The following is a 13,346-nucleotide window of genomic DNA, read 5'->3' on the forward strand; positions in this document are numbered from 1 at the left end:
GGTAGTAGACTTGGTAAGACTTTGGATTCAGTGCTTTCTAGGTTTCCTTCCATACTGAAGGCCATGATGGCTTATTAACAATGAGCCAGTGCTAAAGAGCTGGTGGAAATGTTGTCCATTACTTATCAGTACCAAAAGCTCATATTCCCAGTTATCAAGAGGGTTGTAAACCATCTGCCCAACTGTGGGTGGTAGCCCCATGATATGTCCTAATGGAAACCCGTGAGAGGGTGATGGTGTCCAGATTTTATTTTACCTGGGCCTGTCTTTGAGAAGCTCACTGTCTTCAGCTGCGGGTAGAAGCTATGAGATGACATTTTTCCACCAATTCATAGAGAGTCTAACTCTGACTGTGTCTGGATTCATGGAAATAGATGCAGCCTCTCTTTTCTTTCCTTGCAGAGATGGAAGGACATCTTTGCAGGGAAGGGCAGCAACAGGACTTAGCCATTTTACCCTTTCCATCAAATAATCTCAACTGTATCAAGCCTAAATGATTATACCTTTATTTTCTTTTACAGGGTCATATGTTGAAATAAGAAAATCTGAATAATAAAGAATTACTTTTATTCTGTTTTTAGCAAACTCAATACATTAGTACCATTTTCTTTTCAGAGTGCTGCTTTTCCTTAACATTTTGCATGCTAGTTATTTTGAAGTAAACAATGCATTTCTCATTTTACCTATAATCAGGTGCCTATAATCATGACTTTCGAAAAGCAGAACTGCTTGAGGATAGCAATTGTTTGAGAGAAAAGCTGTGTGTGTGTGTGTATGTGTGTGTGTGTGTATTGGAGGATCGTGTGGCAAAATCTGAAAAGATTGAGCAAACTAAATCCATTTACCTAAACTAGTTTCCTGTTTTGAAGTGAGCTTGATGAAAAGTCTTCCAAAACGATCATTCTTTTACTTGGAAAAAAAAAATCCAAGAAGAAAAATGAATCTCTGATTCTTAACAACCCTTCAGTAAGTGGTCAGATGAAAGTTCTTTGTTTCTTTTTGCACGGTAGGAAGTACAGAGAGACTCATTCCTCTTAGCACACACGCATGTCCCCAAGCCCTTTGTTACCCTCCATTGTATGCTATTCTGTAAAGCTGTCCCATGGCATCCAGAGTCTGCTTACAAATCAGCTAATAAAATGTGTGTGATTTTAAAGAAATTTTAATTTAGCTTATGTTTTAGTTGGCACTTTCAAATATCTCCACTTACTCTTAAAGGCACATACTATTTAGCATGAACTGAACAAACCACAATCATATTCACTAACCAATGGCACAGTTTTGGACAGCAAAAAGCTACTTAAAAAACACACTCACGTCTACGTAATTCTCAGGTTATTATTCACAACTATTCCTCCTTTATACATTTGCAGATCCTTAAATTGCCCATCCAAGAGTTCAAATTTTTTTGAATCAGTAAAAAAAATTCTCAAACCAAACATTCCCAGACCGACATCTAATTGTGAAAATGATTTTGATTTTTATCTTTACTTCTCAGAGTATTAAGAACTTTTAATGCTTCAAAAGAAACAGCAGTCACATGTTTGGCTTCTGAAGAATTTAACAGATTATAAAATGACTTTAGTGACATTATCATGAAGCTTCAGGACAATTCTCAGACACCTGGTAGGGACATTTTAAAAAAATCAGTTTCATGGAGGAGCAAACAAGTTCACAGAGGTTCAAACCCTTGCCTTCTGGCTAGGCCACAGAGGATGAGGCCCTAAATCTAAGGCTCTCTAAGGAATAATGAAGGATACCAATCATTCCTTCCCATGAGTGTTGGTAGTAGTAGCCTCCACATTTAAACACAAGTATGTTGCTGTTATTTCAAGACCACTGCTATTTTCAAAATGTAAATGTTACTCATTTTCACCTTTTCCTTTTCACAGCTGTTCTCCAAAGTGCAACTGTCTTGATTATAGTAAGCATTTAAAAAAAAAAAATAAAGAGTCCCTCATTAATGTCTTGTCATAAAGGGACCCAGTTTTATCCTCATCAGCAGGGCCATATTAAGAGACTGTTATAAACCTGAGAATAACAAGCTAAAATTTAAATTTATTCGTCTTTGCAAAGGAAGAGCGATTGCCTATTAACCTGCTCTCAGTAGGGTAGGTCAAGAAACTTCTCTCATGGCTCAGATGTCAAAGGGAGAGGGAGAAAGTTATTTTGCATTAATTTATCAGTGAGAGTCTTATACAGCGTAATATTAAAGGGCGGGTCTCAGTCCAGAAAACTGCTTAAGAATAGGGCCCAAGTCAAGGCTTCCAAATCGAGGAAAGGCCTCTTGAATACTTGTTCTGGAGTTCCAGAATGTGCTTGTACATACCCCACTTTGCTCCATACTGTTGGCTATATCCCAAAGATGTAGAAGATTAGAGAGAACAAAATGATTTTCTTAAAGAATAAAAAAAAAAAAAGAATCTAACAGGGCAAAGCCAATACCAGGCTTTACTGGAGCTTTTCAAACCATAGCCCAAAACTCTCCATATAGGAGTCTCTATTTTCGCAGAAAGGGGCGTCTGAGACTGACCCTTTGGCAGCCTTGAGCCACAGCCCTCTTCTGTGCTGGGGAATGTAGGTGGCACTGAATCTGCCAAACATTTTCAAGCAGTTGTGGAAATCGACAAACTCACAACCCACAGGATTGCCTGTAACTTGTCACGTAGGATGGATATCCCACCCAAAAAAGCATGCTGTGGTCAAATACATTTAGGAAGCTCTGAGTAAAGCAGAGTTAAAATTCTGTGTTACTATATTCTCAGAGTTTTAGAACATGCCAGTGTGCTTTGCGGTTCTCCAAGAGACAGGGTATAGGTGAACAGGTGGGGTATGTTTCTTAAGTGTTTCTTAAACACATTTGGCCATAGAGTCCTTTTTGTGAGGTGCATCTCTAAGGCCTAGACCAGGGAATGGCCACTAGGGCCATTTTATAAATCAAGTTTTATTGGAACACAGCTACCCTTGTTCTTTTACACAGTCTATGACTGTTTTTTGCGACAATGGCAGAGTTGAGTAGTTGTGACAGAGACTATGTGTGGCTCCAAAAGCCTAAATATTTACTATTTGGACTTCGGTAGAAAAAGTTTGCTGATCCGCTGCCTAGAACCTTATGGAACACACTTTGGGAAACACTAATTGCTAGGGATAACTCCATTTGAGTGAGATACACAGTACAAATATCACAACCAAGTTTATATTCCTTCCTCCTTATTTATCTTGTGCAATAAAATAAAGATTTCATTTCATAAAACATTTCTCAACCTCTCCCCCACCCCCATTTTGGCAAGGCACCTATGAGCACCGTAGTAGAAAATATGTACAGTGTTTTCTCTCCGTTCATACTAACAATCAAAGCCATCTGACACCATTAATCCATTTCTGTATGACTCTCCAGCCATTTGTACCCCAACTCCGATGGTATCAAAAGAGGTTTCCTTACTTGACTGGTTCCCATGACTCCCGCTCAAAGCCCCTGTGAATGGATTGTGCAATTGAGGACTCCATCAGATCCACATATCTAACCACAAGTGGGGCAAAGAGGTCTTGCAGGTGTTTGTGAAATTTTCCATTGCACAAATTATCTAGAACAGATAAGCAAAAGCTTGGTAAGAACCCACAGCTGCTTTATCCACAAACAATGCACACACAGACATGATTGTCTTCTACATTAAATATACTGCTTCTAAGGAAGCCAAAAGGAGAAGAGAAGAAAAATGGTACATGAACAGCATCGAAGCTCATGCTTAAATCTGTCTGGAAGGGAAATGGAATTTAAAAACACTTCACCCATTTGTATCGAACGTCTATAATAGAAGGAAAAACAATCATTCTCCTTTAAAATCCCACAAAAACAACAATCCACACCATTTTTAAATATTTTCCTTGCACCCACTCCCCTTCCTCCCAAGAAGAGAGAATTCTTTCCACCCTCTCTTTTCAGCACCCTCCCTGGGGAGGAAGCTCTATTTCATGGCTGTTGTTGCCTTAAGATACTCTGAAATACTTGATGTGTTATTTAGCTAGAAATCGTTTTTCATCTAGAAAGCATCTTTTGATAAAAATTACAAAATGCAAAGAGGTTAAGTTAATTAGTTTGTTTGAGAGCAAATAACACACAAAAAACAGACACCTCTTCTCACATTGTTCTCAGGTTCTTCTGTCTAGTTAAGAGAGGGTTTCCCTGCAACAGAATACTTTAGGGAAGAAAGGAAATACCCATCAGCTGTAAAGGTCTTATCTTTTGTTTTTCTATTTTCTCTCTCTCTTTCTCTCTTTCTTTCTTTCTTTCTTTTTTTTGTAATAATAAAACTATGAAGAGCTATGTCCAGCCTACAGTCTGCCTGGGATAAAGATACCTTAGCGATCTGTTTATCTGCACGCTACTTAGGAAAGTCAAACAGAGATAATACATACAGTCAGTACGTAGAAAATCATTCAGCAGCTGAAACAGTGGAAAACTGTCCCATGTGTCCGGAGGTTGCACCTCTAATGCTGCATCCATGTCCACCGCGAAGAGTGACAAGAACGTCTCTGCGTGTTCCACCATTAAGTCTGACCACCATGCAAAGGCCTTTGAAATTTGGCAGAAAAACAATAGACAAAGAGGTGATGAACTTCTCTCTCAGACACAAGACGTGAACTCCAGCCCTCACTGTTCAAGATTAATTGTGCATCCAGCAGGGTTGGGTAATTTTATTGTAAAGAGAACAGCATTTTGGATACAATTGGGTCTCTGAGTGTCTAAGGCAGTGCTTTTCCTGATTCCAGGCCTGCCGTAGAGAGCCTTTATTCTGACCTGTGGGTCAGAGGATGCAGCTGTAGAAATAACAGACGTGGAACTTCTGTTCAATTTACAATAACTCAGTATGTTTTGAGTCATGCTCTTTATCATTGTCATTGGCTAGTTTTTGCTCTAAGGTATTAAAATTTGGGAGTTTCTTCACTGTGTTTATGGGTTTTCTGCGGGTCTAGCTTGAAAATTTATAATTATTGTTCACTTACATCTACTTATCTGGGGCTGAATCATCTACGGTCTCACACAAACTAAGGGACTCATGTTTCCCTACACATTGCAAATGTTATTCCTATTTCATACTCAGTCAAAGGAAACCATTGTTGCAATTGTCACAAAACTTTTGAGTTGAAATCTCTTTAAGCAAGGAGCCTTTGGTTTTATATCCGGTCTGGTGGAAAGATCAGGCTTAGGGTAGGAAACACTGAGTAAGATTAGGACTTATTTTTCTAGGGGTTGGACACATATGCACATTGAAAACCAAAAAATATCAGTGAAGTAACTCATTTTCATGCACGTGGGCCTTTGGAAATCATTGTGCAGGGTCTCAGGGGCGACATTCACATCAGACTGGGCCAGATGTGAATGCAATTCAAAGGCATGCATGCATGTTGACTAATCATTTCTGGCAGGGAGCATGCAGAATGAGTGGCGGTGTCAACAGGCCCTGTTTTGCTGATTTCAAAGAGAGCAGAAAAACAAAAACAAATCGCCAGCCCCTTCTTGTCCCCCACCTCCCCACTCAATGCCATAAAGTATTTACATTGGAAACACTTTCCAGAGCATTCACCAAAAAAAGATGGGAAGGCGTTTGGGAACATGAAAGATGATTATGGAAATAATTCCATAAATGAAAGGGTTTGTTCAATGGCCAGGCTCTTCTGTGATCTATTACTTATTTGAGGGATATTCTAACAGCCACTAGGAGGCAGAATAGGAGTCTACCTCTCTTCTTTCATGAGATACCACTTTACTTACTTCTCCTTTATCAACATGTGGCTGGTTTGCAAATTAAATGGAAAAAATCAAGTCATGGACCATTCCGCAAGGTCGGCTTGGCTGGAAATAGACACCTGCTGTTTCCATTTTAATTTACAGTAAAACCTCACTGATTCAGAGTAATGGGAGAGGGGAGATGCTGGTCTGTCAGCAGAAAAGGCTAAATTATTGGGCTTTCTTTCTAAAAAGAGACATTATTTTATTGCCTCTGAATGCAGTCTGTAATAGGGCCCTAAAGAAAAAGGTATTCATGAAGTCTACATTGGTTACCATATGAATGTATCATAAAGGTATGAGGTTTTTTTTTTTTAAACTTCTAATAACTGTAAATAAGTTGACTTACAAATTGAAAAAAGAGATAGAAGATTTATTTCATAGGTCCTGGGATAGAAAAAAAGTATGGGATTCCTCCAACTTGCAAGAAGAGCCTTTAGAATTTCCAGAGAAAGTTGAGATCATGACAAAGATTCTACTTAAGAAAACTTAAAAGAGTCACATCTGCAGTTGAATTATCGCAGATTCTATGTATTTAGGTCTGAACCGATGAGGTTTTATTGTAGTTTTACCACCTGAGGATAAGAGCCCTGGGGTTTAGGGCTTGCTCCACTGACTACCTGGCTAGATCCAGCAGGGGAAAATCCATCCCACACCCAGAGCTTTCCCAGCCACCCGCCTTTTAGGCAGAGACCATCTAAATACTTGAACTTGCTGGATGAAATCCCATCCCACCCCCAACCCTATATGTAGGGCTGACTCATCAATCCTGATGCAGGAGATTTGAAAAATTCACAAAAGCACATCAACTGTTGGCTAGTACTTATTCTTTAGTTATTTGATTCACTTTACATCTTCAAAGTGAGTCTAAGAAAGCAGTTACTGGGAAGACTGAGTTGCCTTCCTAGATACAATTTTGCTCCAGGATGACAGGAAAAAAACACAGCAAAATAAAAAACGGCCCTAAATGCCTGAAATTAAAAATTTCTTAACCTAACCGCATACCTAGGTCTGACCAGCTTTTTAAGTTAAAAGTTGGAAACTAGAGGCCATAAGAAGTACCACTTCTACCATCTATAGGGAATTTAGTTCCTCATTGTAATTTAATATACTATTGAGCAAGTATCTACAGTCCTTGCATTAATAATCATTTAGATGGGTAGCCCTACAAAGAAGAATGACTGCTGTGGTATGAATTAGTACTATTGAAGTCTGGTGCAGCAATTTAGGGCTCCAGTGAACCCAGAGAATTTAAATTTGGGGATTATAGAAAACATAACGACTAGAGCTACCTTTATACATTCGAGGTAATTCTTTTTGGAACCTTATAACCAAACCCGACTCTCTGAGAAGCAGAAAAAGATTCTAGAAAGGGCAGTAACAACCAAAAAGTCAAAGTGTAATTCCAGTTAAATGAATGGAGTCTGTGTGACTGGGTTGGGCAAGGCAAACTTTAAAAAAATGTATTTGTTTTATGCTTGCTCATGTAGGTGAATGCTATTTCTGTACTTGAGCTAACAGGCAATGTTTGTGGGTGTCTAAAGTCTCCATAAACCTTTTCCAAAGACAATGAGGAGATATACTTTGGCTTCTACATACTTACCCGTGCCTTTAGTTATTCAAAGACAAAGATGTGTGCTTTCAGGGCACAGTCCACCACACCAAACACACTGTATATTCTGCACACAAACTAACATGTATATATGTACCCCGCTGTATACCACAATACATATATACATATACATACGTATACATAGAGAGAGATTGGGAAAGTGTAGCAACAATAAATGAAGGCATAATCTGTGTGTGTGTTTGTGTGTGTGTGAGTGCATTAGACTCTGGGAACAGAATTAAGCTGCAATTAAGAGATAAATGTTATAACTGTTACCATGTACTGCACGTGTATCTATATGATGTATTCTTAGCTGGTGGAAATTTTTTCTCTTGGGACATTTAATTACTTTATCTTGGAATTAAAAATAGCTTTACATATTATTATTTTTCTTGGTGGGGGAGAGGGGAGGCAAGTCTACTTGTCACTTTCATTTGAGTGGTATCCCCAAACAGCATGGCCACATAGCCAAGATCCATGCTTAGGATTTAGTGATTTTTTTTTTTTTTTTTTTTTTTAGAATTTACTGAGTACCCAGAGAATATGGTAATGAGCACTGGTCAGTAGAAATATTTTTCTTATGTCATCCTTTTGGGAAGGAAAACCCTATGCTTAGCATGCCAGGGCTAATGCTACCTCTTCTGCTGTTTCCAGCCACTCTCAACCCTGGCTGTACACTGGAACCGCCTGGCAGCTTTTAAAAATGACCAATGCTTAGTAGCTCCTCAGGAGATTCTAGTGAATTGAGCTTGGGTGAGCCCTGGGGATCAGAATTTTTAAGAGCTTTCCAGGTGATTACAACCTGTAAGTGGAAGCTGAGAACAGGAGATGGTGCCTTTCTGGACCACTCTACCTTACAATGAATCCACTCTCCTCCTTTCAACACATTCTATCTGTTCCATTCCTTTGGTATTTTCCGCATAGGTTTTTCCTTAGAATGATTAGATATTCTATATTTTGTTTCCTTAGCAATTTGTTCCTAACAACATAACAGCCAAGCTTTGTGGAGTGCTTATATGTGCCAGGCAATATACCAGAAGTGATGCTTAATGTGACCTTCCATCCTAACAGTGATCATCCTTTTATTATCTTCTATTTACAGGATAAGAGAGGTTAAGTAACCAGGTTGAGATCACAATGTAAGGAAGAGGCAAAGCTAGAATTCAAAGCCACGCTTCTCTGGCACACAGCCTAAGCTGCCGGCCACTCTGCGTTCTATTGCTTGAAGGCCCAGGCTGCCTTAGGTCTTCTTGTCCTTCAAAAAGCACCAAGGTAGCTGCCTCCGTGCTCAGCAGATAGAAGATGCTCAATAGGCAGCTTTTGACTGACTGAGTGATAAGATTTTGTGATTGGGTGAAATTACTAATTTGGGAAATAATCCTCTACATTTATCTAAAAGAAAATTTGGTCTCCAGAACTCCAAAGTATGCTGAAGATTTCATTAGGAATTTCTAAAGCTAGTAATAGGAACAGAATTGAGTTTATGTCCACCTCATTTATTTACTCTGAATGGCTTTTGAATATGTAAGATTTAAAATATTTCATGACGATGGTTACTACAGCACTTTAGGATGATGATTAGCATTTAGTGAAAAAGTGCTTTTTGGAAAAGTGAAAAATGCCTCCTTTGGGATATAAACTTTCCTGTGGTGCCTCTTTGGAGTACTTTAGGGAAATATACATCCTTTCTTAGCCTGTAGCAGCCTCAGAAAATAACTTGATTATAAATCAAGTGTATCTGTCATTTTTCTTTTTCTACGATTCACATAAAAGCACAACTGTAACTGAGAAAAACCATCCTCTTCATAGCTCTGTCTTCAAAAATGTGTAGATTTGGTCAAGCACCATGGGTAAAACTTCCACCACTCAAATCAGAGGAGGGCAGGCCAGGGCCCCTGCTGGCCTCTGGAGATGACTTTTAAGACACCTGGAAAGAACACACTTACCATCACTTGAACCCTAAATGCCCCCAATCTGTAAAGAATATCATATAGGATAGTGTAGGAAAAAAAAATCGAACCCAAATGAATTTTATGTGCCTGGAAGTTAGTCCTAGATTTATATGTTTGGAGGTTGCCAACCTGGCACCCCTTCTCTCTCACGGCTGGGCACTGTTGCTAGGTGCTATATAAGTTAGTAAGACCTGCCTCACGGGGTCTTCACTCCATTCTTAGAGGGTTTTCAGGGAGATTGCGATTCTTCAGCACTCTCTCTATATATAAATACTGTATATATGATTCACATACAGACAGTTGTAGAGGAAGATTAGTATCACTCCGGCAAGCTACTGGTTACTAAGTTCGGGACTCATCTGCTGTAATAAAGGTAAGTACAGACAGACACGGGGAACTACACCAGGCTAAGGACAGAATCAAGGCAGGTAAGAGGCGTGTGTCAGGATGTAACTGCAGTCGTCGTTAAGTATATCAATTGCTTCATGCACGCACAAGAGAATCACCCCACATTAACCCTGCTGTGGGGGGGGGGGCACTCATCTCACAAGCAGTCCACTAGAAGTTGCTGTTATATTCCTTGGGTCAGTGTTAGAAAGCAGGAGCACCAGGAAAAGTCCCATTAGAAGACATGGTACCGGAAGGGCATGCACAGAGTATGACAGCAGGTGGCTGGTTCATTCGGTTCGGTCACATACCTCTTTCCCCTGCCACGGTCAGCCAAGATTGAATGGAACAGTAGAGAAACAGGGAGGAAATTTAAATATGCAATCAATCAGGCATTAGTCGGGACGGTTGGATTTATGGTGTATTATATATTATTTAACTATACTGTCAATTTTCGTTTAGTCATGGGAATGATCATTTTAGATGCTTGAGAATTACTTTTATGAAATGTCTTTTTTCCCCTTTTGCTATAGATCTGAATGTAGAGGAAGAGGGAGAATTAGTGTAATTTTCAAAAAGGTTATTTTAAGAGAGATGATTTTAAAACTCAATTTTAAAACAAGCATTGTTACAACAGTTTAACCATCATGAAATCCTAGAATCTTTTCTTGAAAGGGTTGGGTTGTTTAAGTCCTTATAGGTTTGGGATTTAGTTAGCTTTGAAATCCCTTGGCTTCAAATTATCAAAAGGATCGCTTTGATAGTAGTTTGTAAGAAAACAATAAGCTATATTTATTTAGGTGTATGTTGGAGAATCGACAAGTTGAACAACACAGAATAATTTGCTTCTATTGCTGCGTTTAGCAACCCAGGCAATCTGAGGTTAAAAAAAAATGAAGACTGTAGTACAAGCAGAGTAAGTTACAGAGATAAATTCATAAAGATGACCTGTGATTCACGTACCAAAGAACTAATAAAAACAACAGTGGTGGCAACAAAAACGACCACAGAAAAACCAAAAAATATTGTGTTTGTGTGTGTGTGTGTGTGTGTGTGTGTGTGTTCTGGACAATGGCAACCAGATGCTGCTTGAATAATTAAGAAGCACTCACCTCATTTGCTCGTTGCTAGAAACATCTGAAAACTTAGGCTGAAATGTACAACACGCAACCACTTTTTGGTTGTTTTAAACAACCTTCCAAAGACTTCTCCTTGCAAAACTTCCACTTTCATTCTCTTTGCAAGCCCAGTTAAAAGAAAATGGGTGTTAAGGCATCTTATTCACAACCTGGCTCTGCAACCTCAGCTAAAAGGCACCAAGAGAAATTCCCACCAAGCCTGCTCACCTCTGCATGGTGCTCCTCATTTTGTTGAAGAACTTCAATGACTAGTTCAGCAAGACGTATTGTGTCTTCAAGTTTTTTGGCAGGAGTGATTAACCGGCCTACATTTTCTGTAGTACAAGAATTCGTGTTAAAATTCAGCGAAAGCGGCAGGCTAGTTTCGTGGCCATTAGAACTAGTGGATAAGAAATTTTGAATAGTTATCGAATTTTTTAAAAAGTTTCATGCAAATGTTAAGTGCCATGTAATTAGTAGTGAGCAAACCATAAAGCCATTTTATTATTATTATCACCATCATTATAAGACATATTAGGAAAAAGCAGTGCTCCAGCTTCAAATTTGCATACGAAGCTATATTAAGTCTATGACAGCCCATTTCAAATTTAGTGACATTTTGTACACATGTTCTTTAAAGACAGCATAAAAGTACTATCTTATATCACTCTCTAGACTGTGTTCATGCTACCTGAGTGGGAAGATACGATGGAAGTTTAATCTTGACTGCTGCTATGTTTGTTTTTTTAGATTGGTTACTAACCATTCAATACCACAACATTGTTTTTCAATGGAGGTCTGCATGTTTAACAGGTAGTGGAATGTTCATTTTGAAAAAGCAGATTCAAAGGTCTATCTGTTTCAAGTTGTCCAGGGAGGAGATGCAAAAGAAAAACTGGACATTCCTGGGCCATTATATAGAAGGCAGGATAGAATTATTAAAAGGGTGTTGGGAGTAGATTACTCAATAGGTGACGATAGTCTGTGCCACTGATGCTACAACTGAAATTTCAACAGTTAAGTTGCAACAACAATGTATTCCATTTTTTTCTTTATTTTTAGTTTCTCTTAAGTTGAAAGGGTTGTGTTTCTTCTATGCAGCTCAAGGAGAAACTGAACCCTGGCTTATATTGCACCCTTTCTAGAGCTGACTTCATGAATGTTTGGCAATGTCATTATGTTGCCAAAAATTACAAACTTTTTTCCTTGGTGAAAGGAATAACATTTAAAACAAAGGTTTTTTTAGCCAATGAAATTGCCTAAATTCAACCACTCTGAACACACAGGGGAACCGTATTTCATGCTCAGCCCCCTTCAAACTTCAAGTCTCAGAGTCAATAGAGCACATGGAGTATAATGAAATAGAGATTATTTAGCGGGACTCTATAAGTAGGTATATATGTTTGCAAAAGGACTGCCAAAACTTATTTCCGTCTCTTCATCTGAAACAGATATGTTTTAGCTTCAGGATGTTTCTTGCTAGAGAGAATGACCTAATACTTCATAGGAAGTTTTTTGGTTTTTTTTTTTTTGCAGGTGTGGGGAGGGGTGGATTTAAACAATATTGTAGGAGATTGCTTTTTTTTTTTTTTTAAAAAGGCCTCCTATTTTTCTTTGCACATTTTCTTAGATAGGTGATGAACATATCAGATCATCAGTAATTTAGGATTTAATAATGAAAACTAAATTCAGTTTTGAAACACTTATGCAAAAAAAGTGCTCTAGCCAATGAGAGCTAAGGGTGATGAATGAGACTAGGTAAGATGAGCTGAGTGTTGAAAGCTATCAGTTCAATAAGGCCTGCTGGCTGGTGTGAAAATGGGCATTCTCGGTTCAGGTCAATGGAAAGCTCCGTTATCTCTGCCATGCCCAAGTGAAAGTGTGGCTGATCTGGTTAGAGCATGAAGGTGGGACTGTGGGGAACCTAAGTTTGCAGATCAGGCAGAGAATAGCCAACATTCGGAGCAGGAGGTGTGGGAGTTTAGATGCTGGTAGCTCATTGCCTGGTCCAGAGCAACACATATTGTAGAAAGAATGAGTGACAAGATTGACTTCTGTGCTTTTGGGCCACCTGACCTGTTTGGAATTTCATAAATAGACTATCATAATTTCATCAGTAGACTTTCAGGCATTTCTACAAACATACTGTGTATATATGTTTGGGTAATATGTGTAGAGTGAGGTATTTGCATTTTGATAGTAAATATGCATAGGCTACTATTTTTTATTAGTTGATATTCACATTTACACATCAATTTGCAAATTCCTCATCCTATGCTTATTACCCATTTGACACATACACCCACATACACACATCACACACTTACATACATTTTCTAGTAAGCAGACAAGCCTGCACATTAATACAAATCTGCAGGAAATCCCACTTGGGGCACATCTTTGAAATCTCTTGCTTTAAAAATAGAGAGCATTGTCTTTTTGGGTAGAACACTCACCAAATCTAGGGGAATTCTGGCTGTACATGATAT

At 38.7% G+C, this 13,346-nt stretch overlaps 1 protein-coding gene across 9 annotated transcripts in view; it reads right to left on the reverse strand.

The window, feature by feature from the left end:
* The window catches only part of CADPS (calcium dependent secretion activator), a 454,766-nt gene that overhangs the window by 85,258 nt on the left and 356,162 nt on the right, over positions 1-13,346 (reverse strand). For 6 of the 9 annotated variants that reach the window (XM_069473767.1, XM_069473765.1, XM_069473769.1 and 3 more), the window contains 3 exons: positions 11,086-11,192; positions 4,417-4,573; positions 3,443-3,584 (listed from right to left, as the gene is read on the reverse strand). In XM_069473767.1, the coding sequence (XP_069329868.1) occupies positions 3,443-3,584; positions 4,417-4,573; positions 11,086-11,192 (406 nt within the window). Of the gene's footprint in view, positions 1-3,442; positions 3,585-4,416; positions 4,574-5,773; positions 5,795-10,050; positions 10,060-11,085; positions 11,193-13,346 lie in introns of all 9 variants that reach the window. The other 3 variants (XM_069473764.1, XM_069473768.1, XM_069473771.1) reach the window with 3 other exon arrangements.

The sequence above is a fragment of the Eulemur rufifrons genome, chromosome 7 (assembly GCF_041146395.1).
Source record: "Eulemur rufifrons isolate Redbay chromosome 7, OSU_ERuf_1, whole genome shotgun sequence".
In the NCBI taxonomy this organism is placed as follows: Eukaryota; Metazoa; Chordata; class Mammalia; order Primates; family Lemuridae; genus Eulemur; species Eulemur rufifrons.